Raw genomic sequence first — 14,951 nt, 5'->3', positions numbered from 1 at the left:
TCTAGTTCAATTATGAGTGGCTAGTTTATTTTGAAGTTTGGGTTGAAGGTGAAGTCTCAACATGATCCATGCGCTTAATTAGGTAAATTTATTCTCTTTTCCTCTCTAATTTATGTGGTTGTTTTGACTCACTGTTGACAGATAATGTATCTTGTCTAAATTTTGCACGTATACCAGCTCCTTAGTGAAAGATTGTTACTGTTTGGCACAATGAACACTTAGCACTATATTTATTAGAGAGAAAATTTCCCTCTAGTATTTTGTGAGTCGTCTTGAGTCAATTTCGACAGAGAGTGTATCCAAGCTATTTAGTGGATGATCTTGCCACGTTGTCGACAAAATAATTATTATCGTCTGGCGCAACGTATTCTTGACACTACATTTAATGGAAGATCATTGTCCTTTCCCACACTGAATGCTTGATACCATATTTATTAGAGTAAGGATTATAAGGAGTGGAAATACTCCCCTCATAAATTAATCAGAACTAAAATGAAAATATTAAGTTCATAGTGAATGTTGAGTGTAAATCCAGAGACTCAAGTATTTCATTTGCATTGATTTCATCTTTAATTTATTCCACCTTTTTATTTTAAATCTTAAGATAAAAAAATTTTCACTTCCAACCAACTCACATATACACTTAGAAAATTAACCATACACATAATTAAATCTACCTACTCATGGAATCAACACTCGTCACCACAAAATCTATTCTACAATAGATTTGTGTGCTTGCGAGTATAATAAAATTTGTACAATAATAGGGACTAAAAAAATATTTACCACCTCTTAAACAAAGATTGTAGAGATAAATAAACTGCATGCCAATCCCTCTATGAAGTCGGGATGGCAATAGTACCCATAAACCCGCAAATATGTTCCAACCCACCCATCAAAACTTGCCAGTTATTGCTAATTTTGTAGGTCACGGGCAGGTTTGGTATCAAAAATTAAAACTCACACTAGGTCACGGGCGAGTTTGGTATATGCCAAATATTCGGGCCAACCCGCACATTTTTCAATTATTTTTTTAAAATTTTAATAATTTTAATACTTATTATAATGCTTACATACAAATTAATTTCATTACATAATTATGGATTATTATATACTTACGAATTATTATACACTTATTAAATTTTAAATTATACTTATGGAATATTATATACCTGTTGCAATTATTATAAAATTATGAATTATTATATACTTATTATAATTTTGTTCTTCGGATTAATGTTTAGAAAGTATTACTGATTAGAAAATACTAATCTTAAATCATTATTGTAGGAATTGTGTTAGATGGGTGCTAATAGTGGCAAATGAAATGAAGAATTTTAACTTTTAGAGCTTGTGCTAAATGAGAATATGAGACGATAATTGATGCTGGTGCAGTGTTGCTACTTTTGCATAATTATGTTGTTACTTTTTGGATGCTAGTTTGTATTTTTTTTTTTTAATTGAAAGCACTTTTGCAATTTGATGGACTTATGTATTTCATACATATATTTGAAAATTAGTGTTGGATTAATGTTGAAATTTTAATTTTTCATTTACATTGAATAGATTTAGAATTGAATATTTTATTTGAAATTTTAGTTTATTGTTATAAATTTATATTTGAAATTTTAGTTTATTGTTATAAATTTATATTTGAGTTTTATAATTTAAATTTTTAGGTTTTGTTAAAAATACCTTTTAATATTTGTGTGGAATCCCATTAAAAATCCATAAGTACCATTCTAAGTTTAGTAATTGTCAAAATCCGCATCAGACGAATTTTCTTAAGAAAATAAAAACTTGCGCCAACTACAAATAGATTTGCTAATTTAAATTTTACGTAGATATAGATTTAATAATGGCAAATATGTATCGGATGGTGCCCATTGCCATCCCTCCTATGAAGAATGTACGTTGTCTCGAAAGAAGATAATTTAGGATCCTTGCAGCCTAGTACTTTGTCACTTCTGATTTGTCTACACTTCCACCGTTCCACTAAGTACTTACTCGACAATCCAATGCGCAGCATGGCTTCAATAGATTCCTAAATTTCAAATTTCATGCGATTGCAATAAAATATAACAAAAATTCCAAACATCAGCGTGTATGTGGCATTCATTAATATTTTTATGGTTGTCGTGCTCACGTATACATATACAAATATAAAATATTTATTAGGTGCAGGCGATTATAACTTATAAAGTGCAGGATTAACAGGTTTAATTAGTTTTATAGTATTTTTTTCTTGCGACCAATTCCTGGATTTGACTAAGCTAATAAGAGATCGAAATTGAAAGAGATTACATCCTTATTTATAAACATAATTTTAATCTTACTCTGATAAAGTAGATCACTAGAATCTAAATTGTTAGGGAATTTTTAATCCCACACAAGATCTTATAAGTAAAAATATCTAACAAATAATAAAAAGAAAATAGATGGAGAATTAAATCAATCTCACAACACAAGAATTTACGTAGAGAACTCCTATATCAGAGAAAATCTACGGCCGGCAAGAACAACGAGAGAAAAAATCCGCTATGTGAAAAATTACTGCAATGACTCTATTATTTTTCTCACACCAAAACCCAATAATATCCAATCTCTCAATAGACCTACAATTTATCTAACACTAGAAATTGTGTACTTGTAGAGAAAACTGATTGTTGTGTTATACAAATAAGTGAATCCAACCTATATATATATATATATATATTGACAGTTTCTTGTAGAAGAAGTATTCATTTTCTTGTACTACTTATATTCCTCCTTAAATAACTTAAGTCCCAAAAGAGAAATTACTTATTCCTTAAATAAGAATTCTCCTGAATAAGAAAACTACTAAATAAGAAAAGTCTAGTGAATATCTTTATTTGGGGTTTACAAATTCTCATTGAAAAAGGAAACATATTTTCTAACAATCTCCACCACTACTAGAAAAACAGGCTATTATGAAAGAATTTTTGTGATAGATATAAAAAAATTAGTCATTTATCACAAAAATATGACACACATGTGATAGAATTTTCATATATCAACAAGACATGATAGCTTTGTGATAGTTTCTTTTATCTGTCACTTGCACATGATAGCATATTAATATAGTAATGAAACGGTGAGTTTAAGATTGGCCAATTTGGGCATTGAAGGACACCCTGTCTTGAAGCCTTCAAAAAAAATTCTAAGTGTTGGACACTCCTTTGAACTTCACATAGAAAACCCTAATTTCTACATCCAAATCGAATCACACAAAAATACACCATCACGCTTGCCGATGACAAATTGTTGTTGTTTGTCTTTGTCGTCATCTTTATCCCCACTCCACAGCTTGCTGGCTATTCCCATTTCCCTTTTATAGCTTGAACAACTGATCTTCTTCAAGTTCGAGGCACTGTTACTGACTTCTTTCAGGAGAGGTAAGTGATTAGTTCTTTTTTTTTTTTTTGAAGAGACAACAATCACCATAAATTTCTCAAAATCCCTAAAATTATGCCAATAAAAGGAAAAAAATAAAGCCGTTCCATGGCCTTAAAGGACTGACTTCGAGCTCGTGGACTAACGTGCCAATCACTCCGCTTTATGGCCTTCGTGGAACGATTCCGTGACACGCGAGTGGCAGCGTGCTATTTACATGGAGTCGGATCGGAGAAGATTGTACTACGAGGAGTTGGCGACGTGAGAAAGACAGCGAGTTAGCTACTACGTCTTAGACTTAAGGTAAAATTTTGGCAGAATTTGAGCTGAAATTTAGTGGGTTTTGAGTGGTAAGATGAGGTTTTGAGAGAGGAAAATGAATGTTTGGCTGGCGAGAAAGTGAGAGAAATTTTTGAGTGTGGAGTGATGGCTTCTCTGTTTTTACTTCTTTATTGTTCGTTATTGAGTAGATTGTGACGATACAAACTTTTAACATTGTTTACTTAATTAATTGGATAACAATCTTACATGATTGTTTTTATTTATCAGATAAATCAGTTAGAGAAGAATGGAGATGTTGTTGCTCAGGCACGAGCAATTACAGCAGTCTAGACACTCTGCCCTGTCTTTCTTTCAATGTTGTTGGCACACTGAATAATTTCCTTAGTGACAAGTTAACCAAATTTAGAGGTATATGTGATTTTGATTTGACTTACTCTTAATGAAATACAATTAACGAATGTTTCTGTTGTTTCTAAGCCTTTTGGAGAGTTCGGATTGAAGCAACGTTTGCCTTACCTAATACAACATCTAAGGTATTGTTATTATTCTCACCTTTATTTATTAAATATATTGAGCACATGGTAGGTCCACCAAAATGTATGCAAAATCTATTCACCAGAGGTATTCGCATAAAGTGAATTTTTGTGAGAGACTGTTCTTCAACTGTGAAAACTACTTTGGTAGTTCTCAAACCCATTACAATTGATTGGTGCTTGTGTTTTTCTATTAAAAAGATATCTTCTGTAAAATCTTTGTGAACTACATTTTTGGAAATGCAAATGCTTTGTGTGGTGGTGATTGTGCTTATTTGCTTGGTCTTCTAGCATTTCAGTGAAATGATTTATTTTGACTTGTGCTTATGACTAACTTGTTGACAGAGAAACTAGGCCATTATGGATGCACTGATATGAATCCTATAATTTTTCTCTTAATTGACATGTTGAACTTTTTGGAAGATATTTTTTTTAGTTGATTTGTCACATATTGTGCTTTATTAGTTGGAAATGTTTTGGTTTGTGGACCATGTTGCACTTACCAGTTCTCAATATTGATATATGATATATACGCACTGTTGGATTGGAAATTGATTGAGTTGGTTTGCTCCATCTGGTGATATTTTATAAAAGTCGAAGGTTTGATGAGAATATTGGACTCCCCAAGTGAGAATCTATCTAAGTTTGAAATTGTTCTGATATCATTGCTGCAGCACTTTGTTAACGTTTTTATTTTCTGCTGATCATTCCAGGCCAAATGATATCCGTAATTTTTCAAAGTACTTGTTCTTGAGGTAAGGTATGTAATGAGTTGTGTGAAGTGGGATGTGATAATAATTTTGCCCTTGCTTCATGTGATGAACTCGCACATAATTTGCCCTTGCTTTATGTGATGAAATCTTTGGGTGGTTTGTTTATTTAGTGTTTTTCTATTTCTTTTTATATGCTAATTTTCATAGTTCTAGAGCAAGTCTTTCTCTAGTCATTTTGAAATACTTCCACATGTTGCTTCTTAGCCAAGATTGTCTTGCCCTAATGAACAAGTTAAATGGATTTGCGTTGCTTGGAGTCTCAGTGTAATATATGTGTTTTAGAACTTAGATTGATAAACAAATTTGAACAAATATAGTGGAAGAAGAATAAAGAGAAGATTAAAAAAAAGAGTAGAAATAAAGAAAAGGATGGTGAAACTTTACGAGAATAGGGGAATCAAGAGAAGAGGATAGAATTTTGATGGATTTTGTTAGATGTTGTTCATTAATTAATTTGTAATCTTGGAAAAATACTTTATCATGAATTGGGTTAATTGTAAGTGGCCAATACACTAATATATATTCTTCTAGCACTCATCTAAATGTAATCTGTGTTTCAGGTGATGTTGGTGGCTCTTGGGAATTTACTATCAGTGTTCTTTTTACGAATTAATTTTTTTTCTAATGATGGGGTAGTGATTGAATATTGTAGAGAATTTATGAGCTATTCTTACGGATTTGATTCACCATGTATTTTGATGATACTATTTGTTGGAAGTTTCAAGTAATTGAAATTTTTAGTATATGGTGATATTTGGTATTTGATAGTTATTATGAATTTGAATGTAATTTTTATCTCAGTTAATTCAAATTTAAAAATGTGGCTTTTGTTATTTCTATTTCAAAATTCTGGAATTTAAATAATATTAATTAGTATTATTATAATTTCAAAATTAAAAATAATAATTTTATTTTTTTTAAACCTTAAATCTCATGACAGAGAATGTGAATCATCAATACATGAAAGATTTTGAAAAAGCCCGCCAAATTCAATATAATTTAAATTACCTGCTAAAATTTCCAATTAATTCTCAAAAGCCTTGCAAAACGATGTCGCTTAGTTCGTGACATATGCGTGATAGATATACACTGTCACAAGAACATGTGATAGAAATGTTGTCATAGATTTATGACAGGGGCTACAATGACAGATGGAAACTCTATCATAAGAGGGGTCGGATGACAGATATTCTCTGTCATGGTAGCCCATTTTTCTAGTAGTGCGCCTTGGCGAGTTTTTTTATTAAGAGATAAAACAAGATCAACTATATTGTCTTCACCTTCTTTATTCCACCATAACCACATTCACATAGATCTTATCAAAATCACTCCACCAAGGATAAAATTATATGCTTTATACAGTATCCATGATTATCTACATTGAGAATCATCACACTCCACCTTATCTAGAGTATACATATTCGGCACATATCGGTTACCCTGCTGAAAATAACCACTCTCATGTTTGGCTTCTTTAAGAGTCCTTAACCATCAACATAAAAAATTCTACCACACACTTTGCATTAATGTCAAACCATGTCTTGTGGGCAAATCTTGCGGACCCATTAGCAATAACACACCTCTTTTATGGTACTAGCAACTAGCCATAAGGATGCCTTCATCATCTATTACAGGTACTATCGTCTCCCATAAAAAATGAGAGACTTTCCAACAACAATACTATTAGTATCTTCATATACTAACATAGAGCCACTTGTAGGACTTGCTGCAGTCACTTTCTAACAATCTCTTTTAAGGTGTCCTGATTGTCCACACACCCAAAAGACTTCTTTCTTCTTGGAGTTATTTTTCTTTCAATTATCAACTATTGATTCTGGATCATTAGAAGCTTCGTTACTTCTATCACTCAACCTTCGTTCTTCTGAAAGTAAAGTACTAGTAACTTCTTCAAGATCTTTCTCATACATTAAAGTAAGCAACAAATGCTTGTCGAAAGTTGGAAGCGACCACAATAGCCTAAGTACCTTGTCCTCGTCTTCAATTTTAACTCCAATAGCTTCTAATTTTATCATGATGCCATTGAGAACGCTAAGAAGATTAGAAATTTTGTACCTTCAACCATTTTCAGCTTGTGAAATTGCTCCTTAAGGTATAAATAACTAAAAATGCTTTTTGTCTAATACAAATTTTCTAATCTCCCCCAAAGTTCTTTTGCCGAATGAACTTTTCCTATATTCACAAGAACATTCTTTGCTAGACATAATCATTAGCATTTGTAGCTCTTTCATCCAATTCTTCCCAATCTTCTTCACTCATAATAATAGATTTTGTAAAGTTACAGCTAGAAGCAAGTGATGGTTTGCCCTTTAAAGCTTTGTGTAGCCTAGATTGAATCAATACATCCTTGACTTGAATTTACCACAAAACAAAATTGATTCTTCTACCAAACTTCAACCTTAATCCTCATAGGATTTCAAAATTTATTTGTAGACATAATTGCCTTGCAAAATAACCTCTAGCTCTGATACTACTTGCCACAAAATTTTTTAATCCCACCCAAGATCTTGCAAGCAAAATATCAAACAAACAATATACATAAAATAGATGAAGAATAAAACAAATCACATAACACAAGAATTTACGTGAAATAATCTTATACCAAAGAAAAATCACGGCCATCAAAGATGATGAGAGAAAAAAATCCACTATGGAAAAAATTATTACAATCATTCTAGAAAATAATTACACTAAAATCCCAATAACAGTCAATCTCTCAATCAACCCACCTTTCTCACATTAGAAACTGTCTACTTACAAAGAAATTTGATTTTTGTGTTATGCAAATAAATGAACTCAATCTCCCTATGTAGTGATTATTTATTGTAGGAGAAGTAATCATTTTCTTATACTAATTATATTCCTCCTCCAATAAGTTAAGTTCAAAGGGAAAATTAATTTTCCTTTAAATAGGAATTTTTCTGAATAAGAAAATTAGTAATAAGAAATTTATAGAAAATATCTTATTTTAATAATTAATATTTATAAATCCTCACTGAAAGAGGACACGTATTTCCTAACAGAAATCACAATTAAATAAGGAATACAAATTAAACAAAATAATATTTTCTTTAATAACGGAGTTGTTGTTTAATGAAATTGCGGATAAGAAAAGGATTCGGAAAACAATTAAAATTTTATCTATATAAACACTTGCATGTGCTGATCGAAAACCAATGTAAATTCTTCTTATGTTAAGCCTCCCAGCTCTTCAATTTCGTCCAATTTTTTCTGCTTTCTTTCTTCTCCCTATTCATCTTCGACTGTCTGCTGTGTTTTTAGAATACTTCTTAAAATTAAGAAATAAATAAATAAATAAATAAAAGGCGGAAACTATGCCTGCTGCCGGCGTTTTTGATAATGGTAATGGCAAAGGTTACCCAGGAAAACTTACCCCGTTCGTCACAGTAACATGTATTGTTGCTGCCATGGGTGGTCTCATCTTTGGTTACGACATTGGGATTTCAGGTAATTATATTTACTAAAAATTAGTAAATTCTCAAGTGCAGATATCTGTAATTTATTCGTTCGTACGCAACTCGTATATCTTTTGTTTGATTGATTTTTTTTTTTTTGGGGGGGCTAATTATGATTTTAATGATTAATTGACAGGTGGTGTGACCTCAATGCCTTCGTTTTTGAAGAGGTTTTTCCCGTCGGTGTACAGGAAGCAACAGGCAAACTCATCAACGAATCAGTACTGTCAATACAACAGCGAGACGTTGACACTGTTCACGTCTTCGCTATACTTGGCTGCTTTACTATCATCGCTGGTAGCATCATCCGTGACGAGAAAATTCGGAAGAAAAAAGTCAATGTTATTCGGTGGCGTCCTGTTTTTCGCCGGTGCCTTAATCAATGGCTTCGCCCAAGGCGTTTGGATGCTCATCTTTGGCCGACTTTTACTTGGTTTCGGCATCGGCTTCGCAAACCAATCCGTGCCTTTGTACCTCTCCGAGATGGCCCCCTACAAGTACAGAGGAGCACTGAACATTGGGTTTCAATTGTCAATCACAATTGGAATCCTCATCGCCAATGTGTTGAACTACTTCTTCGCTAAGATAAAGGGTGGCTGGGGATGGCGTTTGAGCTTAGGCGGCGCCATGGTCCCTGCCCTCATCATCACCATCGGCTCACTCGTCCTCCCGGACACACCAAATTCAATGATTGAACGTGGCCAGCGCGATGAAGCCAGAGAGAAACTTAGGAAAATTCGCGGCGTTAATGATGTTGATGAGGAGTTCAATGATCTTGTTGCAGCCAGTGAAGCATCTAAGCAAGTTGAACATCCTTGGGGGAACTTGTTGAAAAGGAAGTACAGGCCTCACCTTACCATGGCCATTCTAATTCCATTCTTCCAGCAGCTCACTGGCATTAATGTTATCATGTTTTACGCTCCTGTTTTGTTCAACACAATTGGTTTCGGCAATGACGCATCACTCATGTCCGCCGTGATCACCGGCCTTGTCAATGCTTGCGCAACATTGGTTTCTATTTACGGCGTCGACAAGTGGGGAAGGAGATCTCTCTTCCTTGAAGGGGGCACTCAAATGTTAATCTGCCAGGTACTAGATATTTGTTACCAGCTTTAACTCTTACTCTTTAACTATTATTTAATTCATGACATCTGCTACTTAACTCTTATTTGTATTGTCTAAGGCTATTGTTGCTGCTTGCATTGGTGCTAAGTTCGGAGTTGATGGGAATCCTGGAGTATTACCCAAGTGGTATGCCGTTGTTGTCGTGCTTTTCATCTGCATATATGTTGCTGCATTTGCCTGGTCTTGGGGTCCCCTGGGATGGTTGGTGCCTAGTGAAATTTTCCCACTCGAAATCCGATCGGCGGCACAGAGCGTGAATGTCTCTGTCAACATGGCATTCACATTCGTAGTGGCACAAATTTTCTTGAACATACTGTGCCATCTCAAGTTTGGCTTGTTCATTTTCTTCGCATTCTTCGTATTGGTGATGTCCATCTTTATCTTCTTCTTCTTGCCTGAGACGAATGGGATTCCAATTGAAGAAATGGGTCAAGTTTGGAAGAATCACTGGTTCTGGTCCCGTTATGTCGGAGAAGACGATTTCGTCTCCAATGGTGGCCTGGAGTTGCAGAAAGGAAGCAACGCTATCAACAATGTTTAATGTTTGATCTGATCAACTCTGGATTTTTACTTTTTCAGTTTTATGGTAGTAAATACATAACTATACTTCCTTTTTGATAGCAGAAGTGTTTGTTAGAATTCCAAATATAATGATTTCTAGTTTATTTTCTAGTTTAATCAGTTTTCCTTGTTAAGTTCTGTTTTAATTGTTTTCCTCTATTTATTCATCAGAAATTATCACCATTAAACTTTAATTTTTTCCCAACAAGATAGGAAGCAAATTGTTTAGAATGCTAGATTGTGATGTCTGAGAATTTAAGGGTTTTGACCTTCTTTAGTTGGTCACCCGAATCTGAGTTACTGAATCTGAGTTGAGTTTGGATTCTAGAGAAAAATAGAGGGGCTATAAAGCATTCAAGCTTTCCTACCCTCTACTTTTTTCACCCAAAAAAAAAGGCCATAAAATATAGCCTGGGTGAGGCAACGTGGCTAGCCAATTTTGGAGGGGACTCGTGATATTAAAAATTAAATTTGGGTTACTTGTCAAACACCTAACCCGAAATACCAAACTCAAGATCACGCCAAGAATGTGCAATTTGAGTTGTTCATGCACCCCCGGTTAGCGTATGCGTATTAACAAACAAAAGAGCATGATTTTGAAGAATAATGGCTCGCAATAACTTAGTTATATCCTGCTTACAATCTTTCAAATCAAACAAATGTTCTGAGTCTTCTGACTATTATTTAAAGCCAACTGATCAGTCAGTTAACAATGCCACAAGTATTTCTTCTCCCATGATATTATACTATTACTATCCACTTATTTCAATTTCTAAATATTAATTAAGCATTGTTCTTTATATTAAAAAATAATAACATTGTTTGATTTAAAATATATCTCCGAAAACCCACCAACAAATGACCTACAAATATATACACTGTTAAGTCAACATAAAACAGTATAAATAATCCCAGGGTAAGCCTAAACATGAGTTTTGGTCTTATATGGGCTTCCATGAGATTTCTAACATGACTATTCCCCACTAGCCTTGTATCACAAGATAATTTTGTTTTGTTTGTTTGATCTTTTTTTTTTTTAAATTTTTTTTAACATGCTAAGGTTCTTCAAATAAGTTTAGCCAAGAGCTCAATATCAATTTGGTCTTAAGTGCATGGCTTAAATTTTGGTTATATTCAGAATTTTTGACCCAATTCATTTAAAGTTCAACTCAAATTCAGTTCATTTTTTTTATTTTGGCACCCTTAACAGCAACATAATATTTTTAGAAAAGATGAACTAAAAATTTTATAGATGATAATAGTTTTTAGCATCTATCTCTCTTATGACTCAAACTTGAGTAGTCAATTAATTAACTAAAGCCTTTATTATATATTTTATTTATATTGTTTTTTTAAATATTAGTATATCTTTTTTTATCTACATCCATACTATTATACTTAAATATCTTATCTTTCCCATTTCTGCCATGGCTAATTACATATACATTGAGATTACTTATCAACTGCTCAATTTAATCTAAAAATTTAGATTACACTAGTTGGTCCATCATACATGATGCCGCTTTGTTGACTTCCTAAAGAGCTCTTAACAGAGCACATCCAGTTTGACTTGCTCATATCATATCACTATTTAAAATGCATAAGTTAAGACAGACTTGTTTGGTATTAAGATGTTGTAGCTTTTAGATTATAGTTGTTGTTAAAAAAAAAACTATAAAATAAAAGTTAATAGTACATAACAAGTACAATTTTAAATAATAATTTGACAAAATTAGTAAAAATATAATTAATTTTTCATCATACGAATGTAAAATCAGATCAATTTAACTTCCAAACAACAACTAATATTTATAAAATATTTTAATATTGTAACTTTTAAAATCGACTGTTGCTGCTGTGTCTCAGCTCCATCTCAACTAGTGGTGGTGGTGGTGCTGCGTCTCTACTTTGTTTCGGCTGGTGGCAAATCGACTGCTGCTGCTGTGCTGAGGATCGCTGCTGCTGCTTCTGCTGCTGGTGGAGCGACTATTGCTGCTCAAGTGCAATAGGAGTCCATCGCAAGTGCAGCCAAAATTGATGAGGTTAAAGCCAAAGAATTCAATGAGGAGATGAAGAGCAAGTATGGGCAGTGATCAAAACTAATTTTGAAGGTTGCGCTGAACTGAAACCCACTACTTGGGGTTGATGTGAATTGTTACTTCAATTTTGTTTTTAAGTACTTTTATATGGACTTTGTTTTGTTTAGTCACTGCAGTGATGGCTAGTTAGCTATGAAACAATAAATGAAATATTTCATGTTTTATATTAATTAAACTTGGAATATTTCGTGTCTTATATTAATTAAACTTATTTGTTGGATTCTAAAAAAATCTATTCTTTAAATCTAATCTTTTTTAGTTATAAGTGTGGCTTAAATGTTTAGTAAAAAATATTTCTGAAAGTAGTATTACCGAACACATACTTATTGTTTTTATTCTTGTCAATTATGATTGCCGAACACATATTATTATTTTTAATTTTAAAATATAGAATACAAAAAATATACCAGACCTATATTTAAATTTAAAATGCAACAATTATAAAATATTATTTTCATTCTATTTTTATTTTTATAAAATACTAATTTAGAAACAATATCAAATATATCCTTAGTTTTTTTAAAAATGGTGTAGGAAAGAATTTAGTATATTCAAATAACTCTACTTTTGAGAATTAAATTTATATTTAAAATGATTTCATATCACATGTATCTTCACGTTTATTATAAAGGGTAAAAGTTCATTTAGTCCCTATATTTTAAAATTAGTATCCATTTAGTCCCTGTATTTTTAAAAATACTTCAAAACATTCATGCCGTTAAAGTATTGATACCCCTACCGTTACTTTTTATTTATTTTGGCTTACTTTTACAATATTATCATTTTATAATAGTTTTCTTTGTTTGGACATTAATAAAAAGAAAATAATTAAATTACCAATTTAACTCTAAAAAATAAAAATAAAAAATTATGTCAAAAATTATATGCACACTATCAAGTGTGCAAATGATGCTTGCAAATATATATATATATAATTTTTTTATTTTTTAAAGTTAAATTGGTAATTCAATTATTTTATTTTTATTAATGTCCAAACAAAAAAATTATTATAAAAGGGTAATATTGTAAAGTAAACCAAAAGAAATAAAAAATAATGGTAGGGGTATCAATACTTTAACGGCATGGATATTTCGAGGTATTTTTAAAAATACGGGAACTAAATAGACACTAATCTTAAAATATAGGAACTAAATAAGCTTTTATCCTATTATAAAATTTTAAACCATCTTTATTCAATTAAAAAATAAAATCATTAAATTTAAAGATATTGTTATTCTAGCAGACTATTTTTACAGAACTAATAATAATTATTCTAAAAGCTTCAACATTATTAACCTACACGAGAGTGTCGAGATTTAAATTCTTACCATGAGTGTAATAAACAAATAAGAAGACTACCAAAGTCCAACGCTAACAAAATTTATTTTCTTTACAAAAATAAATTAAAAAATAAATCCTGAAAATAGGATAAGGCGTATTCTGTTCTGCCGCGTAATCCTCACTTTCTGTTGTCAGAACCGCGGAAGTTTTGTTAGGTACTCAGGTGAGTAGAGTTCCGTGAGAGCGGGTCTCGATAGTAATTAGAAAAACGAAAACAAAAATCCCAAAACATGCTTACTAAATTGGGCTGCACTCGGGCTATTTGGTTGGGCCATAACTATGTCTGTTTCCTAACGGACGCTGATTTTCTCTATCCTAGTGCATGCGCGCTCATCGGTTAATGCAGTCGGATCTTACTGTGTTTTGAGTGAATTGCCGAAATTCGCCTACAAAAATGTGGGAAATCATTTACAGAGAAGTTAAGCTTCAAAATCATTTACATGATTTTACCCAAACATCAACCATTACAGCACATTAAGATGCCCTGCTGGATCATCAACTTCAACTGCCGATTAGCCTTTACAAAATTCAACTGACAATTTACCATAAGAAATTAAAGCATAGAAACACAACAGAAGCTCTAATACTACTTGTGCCAAGCTACAATGAAACATCTAAATCCCAAACATAGTCCAGCCATATTATTAAGGCTTAAAGACTGAGTATTTCGGTGATGCATAAAGTCCTAGCAAATGCACATGTAGAGGCAGAAACTCAAATAAGAGACTGTGCAGCGAAGAGCAAGTTAACATGCTCCAAATGCTTGAAAGCAGGTACGCAGCTTTGGTCTGGTCCATTATAGAACTGTTTTATACTTCAGGTTATATGTTTCTACGATGTTAACAAGATAGATCTACCAAATACCTATGGCATATAATGGACATTGTACTAGTAGAGGAAGTAGAGTTACCAGAAATTTTCATTTCTTTCCATCGTGGTTTTCCATGATTTTGCTACACCAACAATAACCAAATCTTGAGAAGGAAATTTAATAAAAGGAGCAAACCTTGAAACCAACAATTAATCTGGAGATCAATAAAATAAAATCTAACTAGTTGAATAAATTTTAGAATGAATTACCGACTAATGCAGGCATTATATGACACCAATGATATCAACATAGTAAGAGGTTGAGAGTCAAGGCTCAATACATTTGTTTCTTCCATGCTCATTGCTTCACAAGAAGGTGCAAGAAGCCATATTCGGTAGCCCAAAGTCAGACTGAAGAGTTAAGAGATACCACCGGCCAACCCCTTACCACAATTTTTTTGCAAATTATAAAATGAAGAAAAGAAATTAGATGTGACTAATTTCCCATCCTTCCAACCT

At 32.5% G+C, this 14,951-nt stretch overlaps 1 protein-coding gene across 1 annotated transcript; it reads left to right on the top strand.

Moving 5' to 3' along the window:
- The first annotated feature begins 8,193 nt into the window (after window positions 1–8,193).
- On the top strand, window positions 8,194–10,252 carry LOC18035010 (sugar carrier protein C). The gene is made up of 3 exons (XM_006423694.2): window positions 8,194–8,488; window positions 8,633–9,585; window positions 9,680–10,252. The coding sequence occupies exons 1-3, from the start codon at window positions 8,356–8,358 to the stop codon at window positions 10,160–10,162; spliced, it is 1,569 nt and encodes a 522-aa protein (XP_006423757.1). The 5' UTR covers window positions 8,194–8,355; the 3' UTR covers window positions 10,163–10,252.
- Window positions 10,253–14,951: the final 4,699 nt, after the last annotated feature.

This window comes from Citrus clementina, unplaced genomic scaffold (assembly GCF_000493195.1).
Source record: "Citrus clementina cultivar Clemenules unplaced genomic scaffold, Citrus_clementina_v1.0 scaffold_8, whole genome shotgun sequence".
Classification (NCBI taxonomy): Eukaryota; Viridiplantae; Streptophyta; class Magnoliopsida; order Sapindales; family Rutaceae; genus Citrus; species Citrus x clementina.
The sequence above is the reverse complement of the archived record's forward strand: the minus strand, read 5'-3'. Positions and strand labels throughout refer to the sequence as shown.

What these genes read in the sequence shown, in the direction of transcription:
- LOC18035010 (XM_006423694.2), top strand. Translation starts at nt 8,356, where the DNA reads ATGCCTGCTGCCGGCGTTTTTGATAATGGTAATGGCAAAGGTTACCCA. An exon ending in TTACGACATTGGGATTTCAG is followed by an intron (nt 8,489 to 8,632) that starts GTAATTATATTT and finishes ATTAATTGACAG; the next exon opens with GTGGTGTGACCTCAATGCCT. An exon ending in CTCAAATGTTAATCTGCCAG is followed by an intron (nt 9,586 to 9,679) that starts GTACTAGATATT and finishes GTATTGTCTAAG; the next exon opens with GCTATTGTTGCTGCTTGCAT.